At 52.8% G+C, this 22944-nt stretch overlaps 1 protein-coding gene across 4 annotated transcripts in view; it reads right to left on the bottom strand.

Moving 5' to 3' along the window:
* Positions 1-610: 610 nt before the first annotated feature.
* ILDR2 (immunoglobulin like domain containing receptor 2) overlaps positions 611-22944 on the bottom strand; it is a 54843-nt gene continuing 32509 nt past the window's right edge. For 2 of the 4 annotated variants that reach the window (XM_037023958.2, XM_037023959.2), the window contains 7 exons: positions 22126-22182; positions 19335-19481; positions 18149-18325; positions 9941-10054; positions 5963-6179; positions 4386-5001; positions 611-3584 (listed from right to left, as the gene is read on the bottom strand). In XM_037023958.2, the coding sequence (XP_036879853.1) occupies positions 3549-3584; positions 4386-5001; positions 5963-6179; positions 9941-10054; positions 18149-18325; positions 19335-19481; positions 22126-22182 (1364 nt within the window). In that variant the 3' untranslated portion in view covers positions 611-3548. The remainder of the gene's footprint in view (positions 3585-4385; positions 5002-5962; positions 6180-9940; positions 10055-18148; positions 18326-19334; positions 19482-22125; positions 22183-22944) is intronic. The other 2 variants (XM_073221203.1, XM_073221202.1) reach the window with 2 other exon arrangements.

The raw sequence follows: 22944 nt of genomic DNA, 5'->3' as shown, positions 1-22944 counted from the left end.
AAGGTTGAATCAGATCACCTCTCTGAAGCCTTTCAGACTATTTAGAAATACTTACAGATGTAGCCAGGTGTTCCCCACAGAGCACCTTGGGCTAGTGCGGCAGCCCCTTCTGGTCTCATCTGCTCAGTCCTGTGCTAGGTGCACGGCGAGGATCATGGGAAGTGGGGGCGATGCCCACCCTCTCTGCAAACCTGTCTTGTGTTAGGGCGGGTGGCCACAACTCCGGGCTGCAGAACCGGGCCCCTATGGAGGCAGATGCCAGCTCCCTGTGAGCACACTAGGGTGGAACAGCCCACCCCTTGCCACCAGCTCCACAGCAAACGTGCCCAACTTCCTCACGCGTCCATGCACGGCCTGGAGAATGCGTCATCCGCCAGGACACGTCCTGCTCCCTGCACCCACGCGCCCTCGTGCACCACGTCCCTGACTCAGCCGACTCACGGGCCAAGAGCAGCTCACCCAGCACTCCCGAGGCCTCTAACTCCGGCTCCCATCCTCAGCCACCTCCTCTCCTTCAGATGTTTTAATACTGGCTTTTCAGATCACTGAGCGTATCTTTAAGTGGGGCGGATGCACAAACACAGACCACACAAATATCAAAATACATCCATTTAAATTAAAAAACTTTAATTCTCTGGGTTTGTTTTAATTTATCCATAGCAGTATTTCATATTATAGACATAGAACCTTGGGCATGTCTAATGTCCCGGGGGACAGAGACCATGTCTTACATTGACTTATTTTGTATCCCAATAAAAACTAGGAAGGAAGCTAACACATGTAAGCACTTCCTACAGAGGACATGCCATTTGGGGGAAAAGAAACAGGACACGCCAGGTGCGGAGGGCGGCCAGCTCCGCCTGCGTCTGGTCAGCTCTTGTCTCCTGTGCACATACCCAGCATGGCTGTTTCATCCTGCGGTGGGGGGCCTGGAAGCCTAAGCGATTTAGGAGCCCTGCAGAGGGCAGCCTGGCCCCACCTCCCCGGGTTATTTTCAGGGCCCTCTGGCCCTCTTTCTGTGTTTTCCTCGTCTGTGGCACTGTTGCCTCTGGAACTGCACGTTTCCAATTTTAACAATTCTTTCCCAGCGTTGCCCTCCACCCTTACAGAAATCACGCCTGCCCCTGGCTAATAAAAGCAGTATTTCTGGTCTCTGCAGCTGGTGCTATGCGCTCTTTGGTGGTGAGAAGCCTGGCACAGTGCTCAGTGTAAAGAGATAGTAGCTACGACAGGTACCCATATTCTCCAGAATTGCCTGAGCAAGTGGAAATCCAAAGCTGGTGACTAAGAAATGATGTTTTAATCTTTTCGAACCAAACTGGGGCCTAAACAGACAGATTAGACCTAGGCTTTCAGAGGCCGGGCACCAGCAAGTGTAAAACTCAGCACCAAGGTTATGGCTTGTGTCTTCCAGCCCATGGAGGTGCCAGCACTGGGCGAAGACATCCTGCTGGTCCACCCCACCCCCCGAACAGCCCAAAGCCACTGTGAAGTCCTCAGGAGGCCGATCCTCCTCCCAACATCGGTAGTCAGCCTCTGACCCTCACCCAGACCTTCTTTATTTCACGGCACACGTGGGACTGTTTGGGAGATGCCGTGACTTCATAGATACCAGTGGAATGGGGTTCTGAGAATAGGGCTCAGCTTCAGTCCAGTGGCTCCGGGAAAGGCCAAGGAGAGGCTGGAGAAGAAACCTTCTTCCAAAGTTGTCCATGGATCTGAAGACAGAGAATGGACCACTGCTGGGAGCAGGGGGACAGGGAGGCCAAACATCACTGCCCTCTAGTGATCTGACCCAACCCCATGTCCCACCGTAACAGCGTGGGGTGAAATGCTTTGACAAAGGTCTGTCAGCGAAAGTGGAGACTGTGAGACACCTAAGGTTAGATGGAGTCAAATATTCAGACAAGGAGAAAAAGTCAGATCCTCCTTACAGAGAAATGACCGTTTAAAGAGGGCATCCGCTTCTCCTGCCTCGAGCAGGAATCACCAACGGGCTGGGCTCAGCGAGGCAGTTCTTCTCCTGGTCTTGGCGGGGCTCGCCCGCATGTTTGCGAACCGTGGAGAGTGGGCGGGCTGTCAGGCTGGGTAACCGGGGTAACCCTCCTCTCCCGGTGGAGCGAGAGAGCCCAGGCTCTCCCGGGTGGTGACGCAAGGTCCCCAAGAGATGCAAGAGGGGGTGAGCCCTGCGCACAAGCTTTCCAGTCTCGGCCTCCATCACATTTGCTATTGGGCCACCGCCCCAATCGAATCACATGACCAACCCCAGATTCAAAGGGTGGAGAAACAGACTGTACCTCTCGAGGAGAAGGGAAGAATTTGTGACAAAATCCAAAGAGATCTAGCTTTGGGATGTAGGCAGAACCGATCATTTAGGCAAGGCTGGGAATAGGAAAGTGGCTCTGAGAAAGCGGTGTCCCTCATCTCCCAAAGGCTAGAACGGCAACCTGGAGAGGCCGAGAGATGCATGCTCCACACCTCTGGGGTCCTGGAATGCCAGAAACAATGCGTGGGAAATGAAATACAAAACCAGAGATGACCCAATAGAGTTTGTGGGGGAAAATGGCTCACATCCAAAATATAACAGAACCATATATTCTTTTCCTCTTAGATACCCACTCGTTCTTCTCTATTGTGCATTTCTGCTGTTTTCTCCTTCTTTTCTTCATGTGCGCATTTTAAGCATGTATCAAAAGGCACCTGATGACAACCTAATCAGAGGGCAGAGGGAGGTGAGGCGCTGTGTGTGGCACCGAACCGTGGATGGTCCAGGGAGGGGAGGATGAGAAGAGCCCTTGGTGTCCGAGACTCAGATGCCACCGTGTACATAAACAGAAAAGCAATCTATGTTCTCAGAATGGCAGAGGAAACGCACTTAGCTTTTCTATACGGATTCTCTCTTTTGTTTTGCTCCAGCCACTCAAGAACTGTCATTCAGAACAGCAATTGGAAATAATTTCTGTGACTGTCCAGCAGGGCGCTGTCACTGAGCCCACCAGAGGCCGTCTGACTTTAGTGAAACAGCAGTCATTGACCAGTGACTGCCAGGTGGTGCAGTAAAAGGTATATTTTGCCTGAAGCCATCTGCCAGTGTCAGTAGAAGGCCTCCTAATTGTAGTGATAAATTCTTCTGCCTCCAAGCACAGCACAGAAGGTGTAGAGAAGCATTCTGCAGGCACAGGCGTTTTCTGGGGATTCGCAGTCCAGAACTACCTGTGTTTGGATGTGTAAGAGGAATCCTGGAACAGCTCTGGAAGGAGACTGGGCAGAATGAACTCCGTGGGTGATGAACTCCACGTGTGGGGATGTTCTCACACACAGCTGCTCTCCCGACAAGCTTCTCCAACTAGTTGGATGGGCACCGAGGTTTGGAATCAGCCTCTCTTAAAAGGCTGCCCCCCAACCCTTGCCAAAGCAAAGATCAGAAAATCTTCTACACTGCTGGCCAGAGAAGGTCCCGGGGCTGCTGGCTCTTGGACGTGTCCTACCCGGGTCCGCAGTCCAGTTCTGACTTCTAGTCATCCTGAGAGATGTCTCGAAAACAAACGTCAGACCACAAGGGACATCCTAGTCGGAAAGTCACTCTGAGGAAGAGCAGAAAGGACTGAATGTTAAAACCACACTTGACGGTTAAAGGAAACCAGCCCAACACAGCAGACAGGTCCGGGGCAGAGTCCGCCACGTGTGCCGGAGCCTGGCCCGCCCTGACTCGGGATCTCTCCCTAGGCTGCGCCTCCTGCTCCTAAGCCTTGTCCGGTGCTCGAGCCAATATACAGCAGATGGAACGTCGTTCCACGGCCACACAGTGAGTCCCCACCCCGTTGGGGCTGCTGCGACATGCACAGCTCCACGGCTGGCACGGGCGGTGTCCCCAGACCCTTCCTCGCCCAGGAGTTCCTTCCCTTCCCACGGCGCTGCGGTCACCTCATTTTTCTATTTAAAGAGCAATGAAAGGTATTTGTCGTGGAGGGGGTAATAATCATGTCAGAACGCACGGCACCGACACGCCAAAGAAAAGGCCCGGCTTGGAAACGGTGGGAGGGGTGGGTCGGGGCCTGGAGAGTGGCCTCCGGTGCAGATGGGACCTCCGAGGAACACCCGTGGGGGGCCCTGGGGGCCTCCCGAGGCCCAGAGCCCACAGCTAAGGGCTGGGCACCCAGGGACGGCCATGGGGCCTCCGAAGGGCCCCGCACAGGACGGACGACTAACCCGGAGGGCAGGGGCTCCTCCCCACACAGCGGGCGCTCCGCGAACTGCCCGAGTGGGGGGCTGCCCTCCGCGGCCCCGGCCCTCCGCGGGGAGCGCGCACCCGCCCGCCGTCGGAAGGCCGCCAGCGCCCCCGAGTCCAGCGCCCTCCGCCCCGCCCGGCCCGGCCCCGCGCTCACGGCCTTCCTGGCGGCGTCCTTCCTCCTCCTCGGGTCCGCCGCGCCGGGCACGGGCGGCTCGCGGCTGCGGAGGGACGGGCGGCGACCCGGCTCGCGCTCGCTGTAGGGCGGCAGCGCGTCGGCGGCCGCGGCGTCCCCGGGGCCCGCGTCGAGCGCGGCGGGTGGCGCCCAGCCCAGGAAGGCTGCCCCGCGCGCGCCCCGCCGGCCCGGCGTCTCCAGGCTGCCGCCGCGGCTGGCGCCCTCAGGGGGCCCGGCGCGCAGCGAGGCCTCGAGCGCGCCCGCGGCGCCCGGCGTGCGGCTCACCAGGCGCGGCAGCAGCGCGTCCTCCGGCCTGCGGCGCGCCGGGCTGGGGCCCCAGCGGTCGGCGCCGGGCGGCTCGCGGCGGCCCCGCGGCCCGGGGCGCCCCTCCGGCGAGCCGGGGTAGAAGCCGGCGGGCGCGCGCGCCTCGGGGCGCTCGAAGCGCGCGGCGCCGCGGGCCTCGTGGCCGTTGCCGTCCGCCCGGCGGGCCCGCGGGCCGAAGGGGTCGGCCAGGGCCGCCAGCTCGTCCATGGACACGGCCGGGATCCCGGCGGCGAAGTTCTTCCGGGACAGCATCTCCGACTTGGAGCGCGGCTGGCTGCGGGGGAAGGGGCTCGGTCAGCGGGTGGGGAGCGAGGGCTCCGGGGCGCCCCCAGCACCTGCCCGCCCTGGACGCTCACACGGCAGAGGAAGGCCAGGGCACCAGGGTCCATCCCGGGAGTTCGTGGGGATGGAAATACGCCACCATCTGCGCGGCGCTGACACAGGCTGGGGCCTTCTAATCACTAAGGGACCTCTGGGTGACAGCCTCGCCTCGTGCCTCACACCTCGGGGCCAGCGGGGGTGGTACGGCGTGTACACACCGTTGTGGCTGCAGGGACCCCTGTAATATTCGGTGACAGGCAGGCCCTTCCTCCCTCGGAGCTGAGGGACGAATTACCTTTCCCCGCAGAGGCTGGAGGGTCCCTTGCAGTTGGTTAAGTTTGAGAGAAAGGCAATGTCTGCTGTCCTTCAAGGTAAAGGACAGGTGAGTGGGAAAGGACACGCATCTTGGCCTCCCACATTCACTGGCCATGTGACCCTGGGTAACTTCCTTGGCATCGGCAAGCTTCAGTTTCCCCAACTTAGAATGGGGACATTAATAGTACCTTTTAGATAGCGCCTTTTAGAGTTATGAGAATCAAATACAATAGTAGAATGTGTTGGGCATTTTATCTTTCACATAACAAATGATCCAAAATGATGGAAAGAGTAGGTAGGAATTTTTAGAGGTTCTAGGATAAAACGTTTGAGAAGGGCAGGCACATGTTAACCAGGTCCACAAAGTGCCCTAGACCACCCATTTCAGAGGGCCTTGGGCGACTAGTTCCTCACATGCTCTCAAGTGTTCCCTTGCTAAGCAGAGGGAGAAGGGGACGCTCAACAGAGAGCGCATGCTGTGGCAGGAGACCCAGGGCAGGGGCACACGTGCTCCTGGCGAGGAACGGCCCCCATCCTCCCCGCCCCGGGCTCCGACGCCGGCACCCAGCACCAGAGCCTCCATTCGCAGCCACCGTCACCTGTGCCTGAAGCTCTCCCGATCCTCTTTGTCATAGTCCATGACCGAGGGCCCCCGGCTTGCCCCGCTGCTGCCCCCCATGACGCCTGACCAGTACTCAGGATCGCACTCCAACTCCCCCGGCATGGGGAACTGCTTGCTTCGCATCTGATGGTAAGACTGGCGGAAACCGCTGTCCTCCTCGCGCAGGGAGCTGAGCTCTGAGATGGTGTTGTTATCTGCAGGGATAAAACAAGCACGACAGAGCCGTCTACATGCTAGTCAGGACGGAAACTGTTTCAGGCTGAGACCAGCGGCCCCAGGAGACTCCCATCTGAGGGCCCAGCCCATGGGCTGCAGACCTGAACTAGTGGGGGGGGGGGGTGCTTAGCTCAGCAGGAACCGGCTGCAGCTCCAAGCCCACTTGCTTACAGAGAGGGAGGCTTCCTACGTGCTCTATTCTTGGCATTGGAAAAACAACTGCTTTTGTGCCCCCTAAGGCAGGCTTCCCAGAACTTGGGCTCAGCAGCTGGGCTCCTCCTTGGGCATCATCATCCGTGTTCAAATGTTTTTATTCTTCTTGAGTAATTCTGTGATGAGCTGTGATGATGAGCCAAAAGGGGCCCAAAGAGAGGGAGAGAAGCCACACATCACAGTATCTCCCCTGCTGTTGCCCAGGCTTTAGGGACCCGCCATTCCGGCCTCTTTCAGCCATGCCCCCTCCACAGCACGGAGTCCATGAGGTCTGGGGGACTGAGCATCATGTCCACCCGTCCCCCTTCTGGCCATTCTTCCAGGAACTTGGAGTGCCCTCCCCAAACGGCACCGAGTCCATTTCCAGGGCCTAGGTACACATCTTCCCTCTCCTCCCCCCAAAGAGTATTCCAGGTGTACGCGGCCACAGGTACCCAGGACAGCTGCTTGGAGGTATGGGAAGAAAAGGGGGTGGGCTGCACTTCTGGTCTATTGGCCTCCTCTTGAACTCTTGCCTCAGCCTAAAATTGTAAGGGGAGTGGGGCCTGCTCGCAGCTTTCTCATTTCCTCAAGTGGCCTGAGTAGCTTTTTGCAAAAACCCTTGTGAATAAGGACCAGAATCACAGTCTGGAAAGAAAAAAAAAAAAAAAATTGAACCATTTATTTATAGAACTTTGAAATGGATTGAATATCATTTTACTTAAGAAGTAAGCCCAGTGGATCTATTTATAGGGTAACTGAATCCATTTGTTTTCTAATGTCTTTTGGTTAGAACTTCAAAAAATACTAAAAAACAACATTTACAAGGTGTAAGGCCTGGCTGTTAAGTGAAAGGTAGGCCAAGATGGGATGTGGGAGGCACAAATGTGTTTCAGGTGCCTCTCTCTCTCTCTCTATTCCTGACTGTGTGGAGGAGCAGAGAATATTTGCTGATTTGTACCCATGACAGGGAGGGAGGGCCTCCCCACCACCCCACGGCATAAACACAGCCTCCTTGTCCTGTTACCAAGATACAGGGCTTACTGTGAATGCCATTCATTTTGGTCATACAATCAGTTGGTTCTGAATTATAATCTAATTTTTAAACCTTTTCTTCCTCCTAAGAATGCGCCATTCAGTGCACATCTTTATTAGAGGAAAATAGCCCAGATCCTATTGATTAGTAAAATCCAAAAACTTCCTTTTCTCACGATCTCAGTAAATCCCAATCTCCTGGGAACCGTACAGAAGAGAACTTTACAACACACTACGGGAGACTTTTGAAAAACTGCACTGTTGTCTCGGAACGTCCCTTAAACTTCAGGGATGCTGGGCCTTTTCTGCTTCTCCACACGGGGAGGGCTGTCTCTGCCTCCCACTTCCAGTGCCGGACTGTCCGGCTTATTTGCTGCTCTGAAATTCCTGCCACTCTGAGCATGAACACCAACATCCCCTGCCTCACAGACACCGAATAATGTGCCTCTGGGACAGAGGAGGCAAACTTTTTCTGTAAAGGGCCAGAAAGTAACTATTTTTGGCTTTGCAAGCCATGCTGTCACAGCTTTTAGCTCTGCCATTGTAGAATGAAAGGAGCCAGACACAAGTGACATAGGTCATACCTAAGTGTAAGGAGATATATATAAGCGAATGGCATGGCTGTGTTCCAATAAACTATGTACAAGAACAGGAGAAAGTTTGCTGATCCGTGCCCTGTGATTCTGGACTAAAAACATTCTGAGAGCGTCCCAGACTTACAAGGGGCAAGGGAAACGAGGATGACACTGGCTAGAGAATTCAGAGCCTGAACCTGAAACTCCCAATTCTTACAAATCAATTACCCCCTCGCTGCAACCTGGAACCATGAGACCCATTTTGCAATCAGATCTTCAAGGCTGTCCCACTGCCAGGACCCATCCCCAGGGTTACTTTGCTCTTCAGGAATAGACCTGCTCCAGGTCAAGTGAACTGGGTCCCTACTCCACCTCTATGCAGTTATCATAAGGTCAACCTGCAGGCTCCGGGAGACCTGGGCTCCCGTGCTGGCACTGGCTGAGTTCTGGCCCTGGTGGCTCTCCCCACCGGTCTCCCTCTTCTCCGTAAAATGAGGGAGGGAATTCACCAATGCCAGTCTCTTCCAGCTCTGACATCCTAAAGTCCTGTGAGCTGGAAGGCTGTGGTCTCCAAACAGAAACGGCTGCTGTAGCCGTTGAGCCATCCACAGCCTGCTCACAAGTTCCGTGTGTAAAGAGCGCAGGCCTGGGAATGAGATGGGCTGAGTTCTAGTCCGGATTCCGTCACTTCGACCCCCTGCTCTTCTGGTCCCTCACCGCATGGGTCATCTCAGGCCACTTCTAAGATCCCCCTGGATGCTAAGATTCCATTCCTTACGACCAGCCAGGCCCTGGAGACCGACCTAACCCAGGGAGACAGAAGACATCACCTCCACCAGGAGTCACCCTTTACTTTTAACCTCAGTTTTTAACTTTTCCTCCAAGCTGTGAGATTCACAGGCTTCCTCCACAGGCTCCTTCTCCCCGATTGCTGACTCTCTGTCTCTGTCCCTTAAACACGGCTCCATGACAGCACTGTGACAACTAACATGTCAGGTGCAGTGACATCTGCCTTCCCGACATCCCAATCTGGAGACGGTCTTTTTATAGCAGGTGCAGTGGGAGGATGCAGCAATGGGTACACCCCAGACAGAATGGATTTAGAACTGCAAACTGGGAGGAAAATGTTGTCCTTCATTGGAATGCACCTCCTTCAGTCTGGGACTGTTTCCCCAACAGTTCCACCAGGTCTCCCACTGGTTCCAAGAGGGGGACGTAGTAGCCCCACATCCATGTCTGCCAGCACCCTGACAATTTGCCTGTCCACGTCAGACCTGCCCTGTGCTGCCCACAGCGACAGATGGTAACTGGGAATCCAGCCCAAAGACTCAGCTGGGCCAGCTGGCAGGTCCCCAGGGGCCGTGGGCAAGTTAAGCGTTGGGGTCCAGCCACCTACAGACTAGGTAATTTAAAGCTCTTTTAACCAGAGGGGTGGCCTCTTTACTTGCCCCTGGGTCTCTGCTGCTGGGCCCCTCAGAGGAGGGTGGGCCTCTCTTTTATGAGACCCTTTAGCAGGATTGTCTTCCACCTTCACTGGGGCCTCCGTGCAGCATGTTGGCGGCTGGACGATTGTTCAACGCTGGCCCTTTCGTGTTGGGAATGACACACGTCGTTCAGTCATTATTTTGACTGTATTTTAAAGGGAGGAGTAGGGCAAAACTGTTCTAACAAAACACTTCCAACTCCAGGATTGCATAGCCCAGCAATCTGACTGCCCCTGGGGAGACACACGTGGTATATGACTGTTCTGTTTTCTACCAGAAGCCCTTTCTCTCCTCTCTATGTATTCAAAGCTACTTTTTTCAGGATAGAGTCACCAGCACCTTGCTAGTTCAGACCTGGCAGGTCAAGGCCACCCAAGTTGGTAAAACCCAAATCCCTCTTATCGATGAACCCCTGCAGGATGCATAGGCAACACAAAACTAACAGATGCTCACATCTACTTCTCATCCTCCTGGCTGGATCGAACTGAGCCAGCTCCTTCTCCACGTAGTACAGGACCTTCATGGAGTCTCTCTCCTTGTCGGCTTGGATCCGGTACCCTTTGCGAACTGTTGAGAAAAGGACGAGGTGGTGAACTGGAAAATCAGAAGCAGCCTCCATTTATGTCACCAAGTAGAACACATGGTTCCCACTTACAGAAACTCTTTTTGAAGTCACCCAGAAATAGCAGTCTATATTTGTGCATAAGGAACCATACCTGCGATGCCCTGTACCAGATGGTGCCACTGGGATGGAGGAGCAGCAGGTCAACAGCAAACCTCTGTTATACATTTGTCGTCATCTGTTAACCTCGGCTGCTTCTCTCCCGACCTCCTTGAAGCTCCGTGTAAGGCACACCTTCTCTAAAGCTTGGGGGAGGGTACCCACACTGAGACCACGTTCTAGACTGAGGACACAGGTCGCTCTACCGTTGAGGGTCACGTCTGCACTTGGTGGCAGAACAGGTGACTTGAAAGCAGATACTCAGACATGAGGCACCTTGACACAGGTGGCCTGAGAGCCTGTGCTTGCCTGGGAGATGGTGCAAAAATTCCGCAACTGGGTGGTGGTTGAGGTAATATTAGCTTATAGACTATCTAAGCATTAGTACAAAATAAGATGCAAAATACATGGATTACTGATTTTGGTTCCATTTTATGTCTTTAGCATTTTCCTTTTAGGAAAGAGAATACCATATTTTAGACAAGATTAATTCAACCTGCAGGTTTGTGCTTACAAGCAGGTGTTATTTGCAGGGCTTAATAAAAAACAAAACTAACGTCTGAGAGATAATACCATTTCCTGCATTCCCATCACTCATACTGTCAGGGAACAAGGCTGTTGAAGCCCCACGTCACTTGAGAATCAGTCAAGTCCAATACCAGCCCCAGGGGTGATCAGACACAGACAGGTGTAATCTTCATGGATAAGAGAAAAAGGAAAAAAAGAAAGAGAAGGGAATGAATAGGATGGGATGGGGACGGAGCAGTAATGGTAAGAGACACCCTTACTGGGCCCTAAAAAGGAGCTCCGTTCCTCAGCAGCACCGAGGATGCTCCAGCTCAGAGGCCCCAGAACTCGCTTGAGAACAACTGCAGCCTGGCCATGGAGCCGCGAGGTCTGACTGCAGCCTACCACGGTGTCTCTCCAGTACCACGGTGTCTCTCCAGTACCACGGTGTCTCTCCAGGCTAGGGGCACAGGCAGTACCAAGAGGTGGAAGGGGAGGACAAGAGGCCCAGAGGAGATGCCCGTAGGCACGCACGGCATCTGACCTGAGGCACAGTCCCGTCTTCCAGCCCATCGGGACCGTAGGCAGGATGGAAGCACGTGACCCACTGCAGCGCTCTCTTTCCCCAGGGGCGGCCAGCACCACTCGGCAACCACAGGGCTGCAGGTGCCTCCACGTGCCCTGCTTTCCGGTTTTGGTCACGATACCCTGGCTGTGGACAAGCCGCCCCCCTTTCCCCACACACAGCGCTCTCTGTACAGGAAAGATTGAACGCTAATACTCCACAGCCCTCTAATCACAGCCCTGGTACTGAAGACTGAGAAGACGCCCCCACATCCATTTGCAGGCGCACTGCTTTTCTACATGGAGCGTGCTGGGCAGTGCTCGTTCATCTCAAGTTGTGGAATTACTTCAAAAAATTAATGAATCTCAGCACACGCTTTGTAGAGGCCCTTTTGTCCTGAAGGTTAGATCCATAATCCTTATGCAGAAGCAATTATTAGTAGAAATGATCTTATTTATCAAGCTTTGTGCTCTTCCATCTCTGTAGAGGCGTTTACACTGTAATACGGACAGTTCAATTAAAATCCAATTACCCTGAGGAACTGCTACGTCTGTTCTGAGGCAGTTATGTCTGATGTATGAAACCAAGGACTGGCAAGTGGGCACCTGGGCATTCGCCTCTGGTTTGCGGAGGCACTCAAACGGTGACCTGTCTGGGACTCAGCTCTCCTGTTTATAAAATGCAACTAATATATTCCACCCTTTAAATAACCTCATAAAGAAGAGGAGACAAATATATAAACAATAAGAAAGAAAATAAAGAGCAAAAAGGAACAGGAAAAAACCCCAACAATGGTCAAATCAGTGGAACTCTTTTGAGTTCTTTGCAATTATCGGGGGCAGCTCAAATGTTACCGCATCCAAAAGGCCCTCTCTGATTCTCGGGGCTAGAAAAGTTCTCTCTCCTTTTCTTATCTCCCACCTAGCTTATAAATCATTTACTCTGAAGTTTCACTATGGCCCTAAACACATTCCAATTTGTTTCAAGTTACCTGTATAAATGTCTACGCTTCCCAAAGATTCTTGAGGGAAAATAACTCTTATTGTTCTGGATCAGGGTAAAGCCCAGGATGGCGCCTGACACACAGCAGGCAGGCAATAGATGTTCGAACTAATCGGTGTCAGCCTGGGAATGGGGGCCGTGTAAATGATTTCTTTAGAAAGAGTATTTTCAGTAGAGTTTCCCTCTCTAGACTGTAAGCTTCCTGAGGATAATGACCAGTTCTGCTTATCTCTGTATCCCCAGCACCTAGCATAGAACCTGGCACATTGTAGCCACTCAAACACATGCATTTGTAGAAATGAATGGGTGAATGAATGAATGAATCAGAAGTCAGGAATGGAGACTATCTTGCAAGCTTTACACAGTAAGGCAGAAGCCATATAGTTGGTTGGGGGAGGGAATGGCAGCTGGGATCAAGATCTTTTTTGTTAGTAATACGATTTTTTTTTAGGTGAGAAAGTGCTGGCGTGTTTATAGGTATGAGGGCTGTTCTACATGCAGCTGTGGCTTTATTTAGGTGGGCCTGATACCTGAAGCACATTCAGAAATGAGCTTAGGGGGGTCCTGCTGCTCTATGGAACAATGTACAGCTGTCCCCTGGTGATGAGAGACAGCACCACCCTGAGCTACAGCTGGAAACCTCAGCTACTTGCCACTTGGACTGGAGCTTAGATGGTTTTGTGTGTCACTGTAACAAATTACACTCCTCGTCGTAAGACAGATTGGATTGCACAGGTTATCGTGTCCCTGAGAAGCTGGAGCAACTATTTACAGCCCTGAATGCAGGTGGTGGTGTTCGCCTTTCAATACTGGCGCAATTAGGACTCTCCTGCAGTAGATGCTTTCGGTGTGGACTTTTCGGGCATACCAGCTCATGGCTTCACAAATCTAAATCCCTCGAACCTGTCCAAAAGGATGGAGGCAAAGTATTGATTTTAGACTTCAGAGCTATCATCCATTTAGTGTCAGTAACTAAAAAGGTAGGCAAGTCTCCCTTCAAAAGTGTTGTTTATTTGCGGCACTCTAATTCTCCTGGTGGAAATCTGGCTCTGTGTCACACTTGTGCACAGGGACATATAAACACCCAAAAACTTTTCTTGGTCTCTCCAAGCAGATAGGACTTTCCCTTTTCTGAGCTTCATCAGAGAATAGTCTTACTGCGCACTGCTTTGCATTTTTACTCATTTTATTTCCCTTCACAACCCCTAGCAATTACTCTGCTGGACTGGAAAATTCCTTGAGGCAATCATTAAATTTTTCTTGATTTGAAAAGAGTGGTGTCACGTTGATATTTATCTGTAGTGTGTAGAGCAGAGACTGCTCTGGTGTGTGGTGATATCTTAATAAGAAAGGTCCTAGACGGTTGGCCAAAGGCCAGCGTTTTTAGGAAAGTAGCTTTTTTCCCCCAGTGATGTTTCCGTTTAGGGTGGATGGATGACATCTCCTCTCAAACTCAGTCTGGACCAAGTCCTTTAGCTGAAAGGGCTCTTCATACTTCAGCTCCTCTAGTCTATTATCCTTGCCAATGTTAACTTTTATTGGACAGGGACTACTGGGACATTCACTTTGATGACAAACTGGAATTTCAAAAATTCTTAAAGGAATTGAGCTGATACTTTGGACCCAGTTAGCTGAAAATGAACTATTTTTTAAGCTAATTTCCCCTTTACAGCCAAGTCCACCTTATAAAACTTGAAAAAGAAGTCTCTAAGGCAGATACTCATGGATATAGCCTTGTTCTTCCTGTCCTTTCTTAATGAGCTAAGTAAGGCTGTTTATGGATGAGGGAACAGCTGCCAGATCCCACCCCCGGGGTGACAGCAGCTCAGTTGTGGGAGAAGTGATGCTTGAAATTTGCATATTCTCTGTATACATACAGTAGGCATATATATAGACACACATCCTTATTAGTTTTGAAAATGACATTTCAAAACCCTACTGCCTACTCTATTCTTTTGCAAGAAGGATGAGAAGAGGTCAGGTGGATCTGAAAGTAAAATGGATTAGCATCAGGCAAGAGCAGATGTGGGAAACCCAGGCGTGAGATGATCGTAGTAGTCAAGGTGGGAGATGACGGCTAGGACGCTTGCGGTAGAGATGGGGGAGAGCAAGCCGATTCAAGGGTATTTTGAAGTGTGAGCTGAACGGCTTAGTGACCAGCTGGATGAGGACAGTGAGGGAGAGGAAGACGTAAGGATGAAGACCCTGCTTCTGGTTTGGGCTGCTAGTGGCCAGTGGTACCATCCACTGGGATGAGAAATGTAGGAGTTGAAGTCAAGAGACAGCAGATTAATTCAATTTCCTCAGGTTGAGTTTGAAATGCCTGACGGTATCCAGGTGGAGGTGTCCAGAAGGCAGCTGGATACGTGGGACTGGAGGAGCAGAAGGGGGGATGGAGATAGACGCTGAGAGTCATCAGCACATGGATGAAGCCATGGAGTCGGGAAGACGTCCCGGAAGAGGACCCTGGACGAAACAGGGGCATCACCATCGGTGGTGGGGGGAGTGTGCAGAGGCGGGACAGCCGGCAGTCAGGGTGACAGGTGGGGAATGGCAAGGTCCGGTGGGGAAGATGACACAGATGCTTTTGAGAAGTCAGGGGAGCTAAGGACGGAGATGCGTCCACTGGATTTACAGTGAGGCGACCTCGGCGAGAGCTGCTGTTTGAAGGGTCACAAGCAATAGCCGGGCGCAGTGAGCTGCAGAGCGGGTGGGACAGGGCACGGAGGCATTAGACACTGAGAACTCTCTCAGGGAGTTAGGCTGTGCACGGGAGAAAAGACGAAGGGAAGGAACATCCGAGGACTACAGGGTTTTTACCAATTGTATTTTAACAGGAGAGATCTGAACATGTTTTGAATGCTGATAGGAAGGGGTCACTGAAGAAGGAGAGGCTGCAGACCCAGGGTGGGAATGGGACGCAGTGTGGACATTCAAGAGAGAGCCCCGTGGCCAAGCAGAGGGGGACGCAGCGTGGACATTCAAGAGAGAGCCCCGTGGCCAAGCAGAGGGGGACGCAGCGTGGACATTCAAGAGAGAGCCCCGTGGCCAAGCAGAGGGGGACGCAGCGTGGACATTCAAGAGAGAGCCCCGTGGCCAAGCAGAGGGGGACGCAGCGTGGACATTCAAGAGAGAGCCCCGTGGCCAAGCAGAGGGGGACGCAGCGTGGACATTCAAGAGAGAGCCCCGTGGCCAAGCAGAGGGGGACGCAGTGTGGACATTCAAGAGAGAGCCCCGTGGCCAAGCAGAGGGGGACGCAGTGTGGACATTCAAGAGAGAGCCCCGTGCCCCGGCAGAGGGGGACGCAGCGCGAGCAGGACGGGCGGAGACAACGCTCTTCCACTGCACCCTGCAGCCTGCAGCCCTGAAGCACTGGAGACAGATCAGGGTGCCTCTCACCCCTCTTCCCGTTGGTACCCCACTGGCCACACTGCACACCACTCATCAACATGTGGAGTGTTCAAGAGTATTATGTACAAATGTAAACTGAAAAACTACTGTTGCCAGATGATTACCCTAAAATTGAACTAGCATGTAAATATAAAATAGGTTAAATTTACATCTTTATCAATCAGCATTTTGTAACATTCCTTAACATTCTTTAAAGAATTATCTACACAGAACGTTGGGGGTAAGCTGCCTTTCTTAAGGGACAAAGAGCCCAAGGCTGTTGATACTTCCGGCCATGGGACCACGAGTACAGAGATGTGCCCAGGGGACTCTGCCCTGACTCGGTAAGCCAGATGGTAACATGGGCAGGAAGAGCCCTGGCAGACGCTGGCTGCATATCGTCCCCCACTTTCCTTGCTAATGAACCCCGATGTTGCTCATTTCCAAGGTGAATAGGTGTTTTGGCCTAAGAGATGAGAACTGATTAGTCCTGGCCAATCTGGGTTAGGAAAGGGCAGAGGACACAAAACCCCAGGGAGTCTGCCAGAACGGGGAAGGGCTTCTGGACAAGTCGTCCTCATTCTTGAGAAAAGCAGCTCCAGGAAGAAGCATGTCCTTTTCTCTCTCTGCACGCGCTGGAGTACGGGGCGCCGTGGGAGCACGAGGGGGGCCGGCCCAGGCAGGCGGAGGACTTGCTCAGGGGGATGAAACGAAGATGGAAAGAACTTGGCCCTTCAGTGACGCCCCCTGAACTGTTCAGTTAACGCGCCCCAGAGCCACCTTGCCTTAGGATTTCCTGCGACCTGAAATAACGAGCTTTCCTATTTATCAAGTCCCTTCTAACTGAAGTTGCTTAGGATGGCAGGATAGGGCCAAAATAACTGAAATACAACAAACAGGAATTGGAAAGAGCTTGAAAACAGGAGAGAGAAAGTACCTGCCATCTATGAGGAAGGATCATTTTTTTATGAGAACCCATTCAATGTAAAGTAATTGGGAAAGGGTTCTGGCGGGAAGGAAAGAGAAAGAAGGTCGGGGAGAAGGGGAGGCTGCCAGCAGAGCGTGAGACAAGTCCCACAAGTGCCCCTCTGCCTACTCCATCCTTGGGGGCGGTGGACTATGTGGTCTGTATCTCTAATTCCCTGTGTGTCCTTGATCATTAACTTTTACTTTTAAATCTGTGACTCATTCCCAGTCTCAGACGTCACAATTCTACTAATAGTTCCAGAGAAAGAAAAACACATAAACACCAGTTACTCACAGAGGATATCCACTCCTCCCACGGCCGGGCATTGGCAGTTCCAGAAGTGGGCTGTACTGTGCCCCAGTACCCACGGAAGGCGGCCCAGGTAGTCCGAGGGCAGAAGTGTCTGTCTTACCAACCCGAGTGGCTTATCCACATCCAGGCATTCAAAAACCACCTCCTAAATGTACTACACACACAGTTCCACCCTTCACTGCTCCATGCTTTTATTCAGATGCCCCTCCATCCCTGTACCCCTGCCAATACTCATGGATTCCTCATGCCCTAATCTCCACCCGAATAAGCCCTCCTTGCCAACTATTTCATGTCTACAATAGGCACCACTGGACAACTGGCGCTCAGCCTTCCTTCATTCCCTTCCTCCTCCAGATTCAGCCAGCACGTCAACCCCTTGTGTCGTCACAACCCAGGTGCCCACGGGGTCACCCAAAGCGCTACAGCCACCTCTCCCACTAGCACCCGCCCCGTGAGCAGGTCCCACTTGCTCGGGAACCTGCAGGGGCTCTGGCTGGGTGGCAGCACCACGTCCCAGCTCTTCGGCCGGGTTTCCAGGCGCTCCCGCATCTGGCTCCACCACATCCCTCCAGTCTTCTTCCAGTGAGAACGACAAGCTGGACCCCACTCTCCCAGCTCCGGGCTCCCCCACCCCGGCTGGCCTTCCCCAGCGGGTGCCCAGCATCCTGCTCTCTGCTTTCCGCATCTTCCTTATTCCTCGGGGCCCAGCTCACATCTCACCTCGTCCTGGCGACCCTGCACCACTGCAGCCCCTTCTCTGAGCTCCCAGTACCACACTCTTTAGCATCAGGGGGTCCTAATAAAGGTGGGTGCTCTCTCCCAGCTTGGGCCACACTGCTTGGCAGACCATGGCCCCCACTTCTTAGTGCTCCTCACAGCCTCCTGAGCACTCGGTGGGGAGGAGACAACTGTTTGTTGACTGAATGACCAACATTCAAGGGGAGCCTAGCCTCTTTTTCTTATCATTTGAGTTATCAAGGAGCCTGAGAGAAAGTGGGGGGCAGGGATGCCCTGCAGCCCCCGGAACGCCGGGCATGTACGCCAGAAAGTAGCTGATTTAGCTGAAAGGACCCCACTTCTGCAATGGAGACAAGCATTTTCCAAAGGCGCATCACGAAGCTGACGGTTCTTATCAGCAAGGAACCAGAGAGGAGGCGGGGAGGGGCAGGGCGCAGGGCAGTCGGGAGCTGCATTTACCACTGTGGCTTCCTCCAGTGGAGTCACTTGGTGCCAGGGGAGGAGGGTGCGGCTTGTCCATCAGCATGCCAGATGAGGGGGCTCCTCCCAAGGGGACAGAGGGGATGGAGTAAGGGCCAGGGACACCGGAGACTGAGGAAGGGTACCCGGCCTTTGCTGCTTTCCCTGCTTCATACACTGCGGAGGGAGATGAAGAGCAAGAGATTATAGCGTCCCACCCTCCACGCCCTCACACCAAAGCCCCTGAGGATGCTGTGGGGGGCTCCTGGGTGTGTCCCGAGGGCTGAATCCATCTCCAGAACCACGCTCCCCACTCCCTTGGGCTCCTCCAGCTCCATCAAAGGCAACCGCAGGAAGAATGACCCTTTATACCTGGCAGCTGAGTAATTCAGCGGTGCAGGAGCTGTCAGAGCAGCCTCCCTGGTGACCAGCGGCAGCCAGCCTGCTCTTAACCAAACGGTCTGCCGGCTGCCTCAGCCCCTGCAGAGGAGGCCTCACCCCGGGGCTGCCCGGGGCTGCTTCTGCAAGGACCCCAACCCACTTCTGCAGGAGCAGAGCAAGCCACAGGCTTGCACAGGACGGTGCTTTGTGATCTCAAAAGCGGAGCAAATAACCTGACTCCTCGAGCAAATGGCTTCATTCCTAAGAAAACTGAAGAGACGTGTTGGTCTCTCTTTCAAGACATGTTCGTGTTGTGGCAGGATGCCAGACTTCATGCCTGCATGGGGCTTGGCCGGAGAGGAATCCCCAAATTAGGACTAGTCCCTCTGTGGACCATTCTGCCATGGGAGTGAACAGAACTCCTCTGTGGCTGGATGGGACCCAAACACTGCAGTCTGCACACCCTGCCTGTCAACTGAGGGGTGCTGTGCAAGCGAGAGCACGGCCAGAGGCTTCCTCTTGTAGGCACGACGAACGAGAGGGCAAAAGCTTACCCCCACAACCTCGCCGTCCTAAACTACGCTTTCACCAGTGGTACTGATGAGAATTCCAAAGGCAGGGTGACAGGTGTGGATAAAAAGCATGGAGGGGCACATGCAGGGGAGAAGGTGAAATGAGAATGGGCACCTCTGGGAGCTGGGGGCACCCAGCGGAGATGCGAGTCTGAACGACCCCCTCTTGGGGTGGAAGGCACACAGCCATGCCACGGAGAGGGACGTGTCCCGGGGTCGGCCACTGTACTCACAGGCCTGGGGGCAGCAGCACGAGTCCGGGCAGCAGGGACAACGGACGTAACAGCAGCAGCTGTGCGGACAACACTGGCACCAGCAGATCCCCAGCAGCACGAAGAGGAGCGCGACTCCCAGGATCACCAGGCTGACAAACACCCACTCTGGGAGGACGCAGACAGAGCCACGCCTGAGGCGGCCCACCGGCGGGGCGGCCACACTCTCATCGGCGCCCCCACGGGAGAGGAGGGGCAGGGGCCCGGGGGAGCCGCACCTAACAGGGTGCAGGGCCCGCAGACTCTGGGGACTCGTGGAGCCAGCAAAGCGGCGCAGACCCCCCCAGGGCTGCGGCATGGCAGAGGGGGGGTCACCCAGGTCAGCTGAGCATGCGGGGTGACCGGCACACGCCGCTGAGGGGTCTCAGGGCTTCCCCCTGGGGAAGGGGTTCACCACATCCCGTGGAGCGTCAGAGCAAGCCTGTGACAAGAGCAGAAGGACCCCTGGCTGGGAGGGGGAGTCTGCTGAGCTGTGAAGTGGTGGGCTCTGTGAATGCATATCCTTTGAGTCAAGTTTATTCTTATCTATGAAAGCGTAAGTCCTGAGAAGTTCTCTGCATCTACTTGGTCTGAATCAGAACAGGTTTCGGTGGTCCACTCCCTTGCGTGGTTGTCTGATTCCCCTGCTGACACCTTTCCTGTGCTCAGCATGGAGACAGGTCAAAATCTAGTAACTCTACGGGTCCACCAACCATGGCGACAGAAAGCTAGAGACAGAGGCTCAGAGAGCACGCTGCTGCGATCCACGCCTGAGGACGGCCCGGCTTGATCGCGCTCAGGCGCTAGACGGCCAGGACAGCCACGGGCTAAAATGGCTCAGGGCTTTGATGACTGGCAAGACCAATATGTGGGTATCTGGCTGTGTTTGTTCATTTCTGCTATTTTCACAGCTCTGCCAGAGGCTGAACGTGAACTCCAGCTCATTGCCCATCCAAAACAGGAAGAGAAAGAAAACAAATGCCACTCGGCTTAGATGAAAATGGCTGTGGCCTTAGTGACTCGCCTTCATGTCATGATCTGGGGACTTGGCTATAGGATCTGACGTCCCACGGGAAGCTGGGACGGACTGGATGCAGCCATGACTTCCTTTCAAAGCCAAAAGATTAAAGTGACTCGCTTTTTCATTTACCAAAAATCCCTTTACAATAAACTTCAGGGCAACACTGTTTTTCCTGAATTTTGACTATTCGATATTCCCTCAACTAAATGGACATTCAGCGGAGCTTGAGAATATGACATTTCTGCTATATGAAGGGTTTTGTGAAAATGATAATTATTTGACTCTTCATTTCTTCAGAGAAAACAAACTTACATGTCCTGACTGTCCTGCATACTCATTCATCTGAAATACATTCAAATAAACTGGGCCCCCCTCTTTCCAGTGAGGAAATGAGAAGGCCTTGTGTCTGGACAGACAGGCTGGACAGCATTCACGCTGAAGACAGTGGACAGCTGAGCGTGCCGGCCGGGGCCTCCGCGATTACAGAGCCCCATGACTGGCCTGCCATAGACGCAAGCCCGGGAATTAGATGTGCACGTGGAAGCTGTGGCTACGGCTTGGGCCAGGCAGTCGGGGATACAGACTGGCAGGTCACCTTGGAAAAACAAAACAATCTTAACTGCAAAAGGATTCTTGGGAGTCAAAAGGGAGGGAAATTCAGGGACCAGGACCAGATAGGAAAAATACAGTAACTCTTTGTGGGACTGGGGGGATCTAAACATCTCGTTTGCAGCACTGCAGCATAACATTGTTTCTTTGTGATGCACACAAACTGCAGGAACTCTGGAGAAGGGGGGGTCACAAAGAGATCTGTCTGTGACCTTGGGGTCAACATCGGTAAGAACAGTGTCTATACTTGGGTTGGCCAGCAAATGGGGAAGGGCTGGGAGGATTCATAATTAGTGAAGTTCAGCTGTGAAGACTCAGCATGTTTCTTAAAACCTGAATTAAGTCAAAACCAATGGGCAGGAATACTTTGTATCTCTCGCTGCTCTCAACTCAGGAAGCTCTTAACCCTCTGGGAGAAACTCTCCAGAGTAAGACTGAATTACACCGTTTTCTACTCCCTGAGTTGGGATATGTCCTCTCCCACAGTTTGTTCTTGTTTCTCTTTGGCTAGTGTAGGCTGGTGCCTTCAACTCAGGCTACATAAAAAGATGGGTGTGCATCTGAGCAGGCAGCCTTGACACACACATTCCATGGACCCCAGGGGCTTCAGAGGCCCAAGAAGCCCCTGAAATCGTACACACAGTGATAAAAGTCTGTAAATGTGTGCTTTTTGAGAGAGGAAGGGTATGTAGCTTTCAGAAAGTTTGAAAAAAATGTTTTGATAAAGTCACACAAGGCAATTCAGAGTAACACAGTGGTACCCTAATGAATGGGGAAACATACAACTCAAGGACTGAGCGATGCAGACCAATAGTGACTCTGGTAAGGATGCGTATAGCCATCTAGGTGCAGCTGAGATGCTGAGATGGACACGCAGACCGCCAAAGGGCCCGCGTGTCCAACACTGGAGAACTGGGGCCCCATCTCAGCCTATTTTAATTATCATTATTCTTTTAGGGCCTGGTAACAGAAGAAATACAATTTAAAGGCTCTTCCAATGGACTTAGTTCATCCTGGAAAAGACCACAGACATACACTGACAAATGTACAAATACACTGAAGGAGCAATTAGTGACTCATGCAGACGTAGGACAGATGGAGTGATGGCAAAGTAAGCAAACAAAGAGTTAAATGACTGAATACCTGGCATAATCTCCACAGCAAAACTGGGCAAGAGATCAGCAAGCAGCCCTGTCCTGCCTGGAAGAGGCGGAAAGAGAAGGGCAGAGGTTACTGCAAAGGAAAACACAGCTGGAAGCCTGGCTCCAGTTAGCACCGTCCTGGCACGGGCAGTCGAGCCACGCTCTTTGTGGTATGACAGGCATGTGACCACAGCTGGGCTGAGTCAAGAGAAGCACCTTTTGGCAGCATTTCAGTGAACTGCATCTAAGCCAGGAGGAAACAGAAAGAGAATTGTAACTGTTTCTTGGAGGAGGAAATCTCTGCTTCAAATATGAAACCCTGGCTTGAGCAGATTGACACACACCATCTCTCTTCATTTATACATTCTTCTCTACACATTTCATCCTAAAGTCAAACCCGTCTTTATCCAGATATTTAACCTACATTTTCATACATCCATACACAGTCCTATGCCCATATAAGAACAAAAGTACATACTGAATTTAACTCAGAATTATCTCACTGCAGTACTCTATTTGTAGCCTAAAGAAATTTCAATGATGAAAATTTTCAAAGGCAAGGAAAAGATAAAGCTAGATGAGTTATACACTCTTCTACACTCTTTCTGGCTTCAGAAATACTCTGTACATATGTATACGGTATGGCTTTTCCATATGGCACCCACAGCTGGCGCTGTATACCCCCGTGCCTTCTGTGTGATACGGCTGGTGTCAGAACAGCTGTCCCTCCGGGCTTTGGGAGGCTACAAAATTCAGGAAACAAGACAGGAAACTGGGGAGAAGGAGGCTGGCCCGTTTAAAAACTAGCCTGGCTCAAAGA

The sequence above is a fragment of the Manis javanica genome, chromosome 14, assembly GCF_040802235.1.
Source record: "Manis javanica isolate MJ-LG chromosome 14, MJ_LKY, whole genome shotgun sequence".
Taxonomy (NCBI): domain Eukaryota; kingdom Metazoa; phylum Chordata; class Mammalia; order Pholidota; family Manidae; genus Manis; species Manis javanica.
The sequence above is the reverse complement of the archived record's forward strand: the minus strand, read 5'-3'. Positions and strand labels throughout refer to the sequence as shown.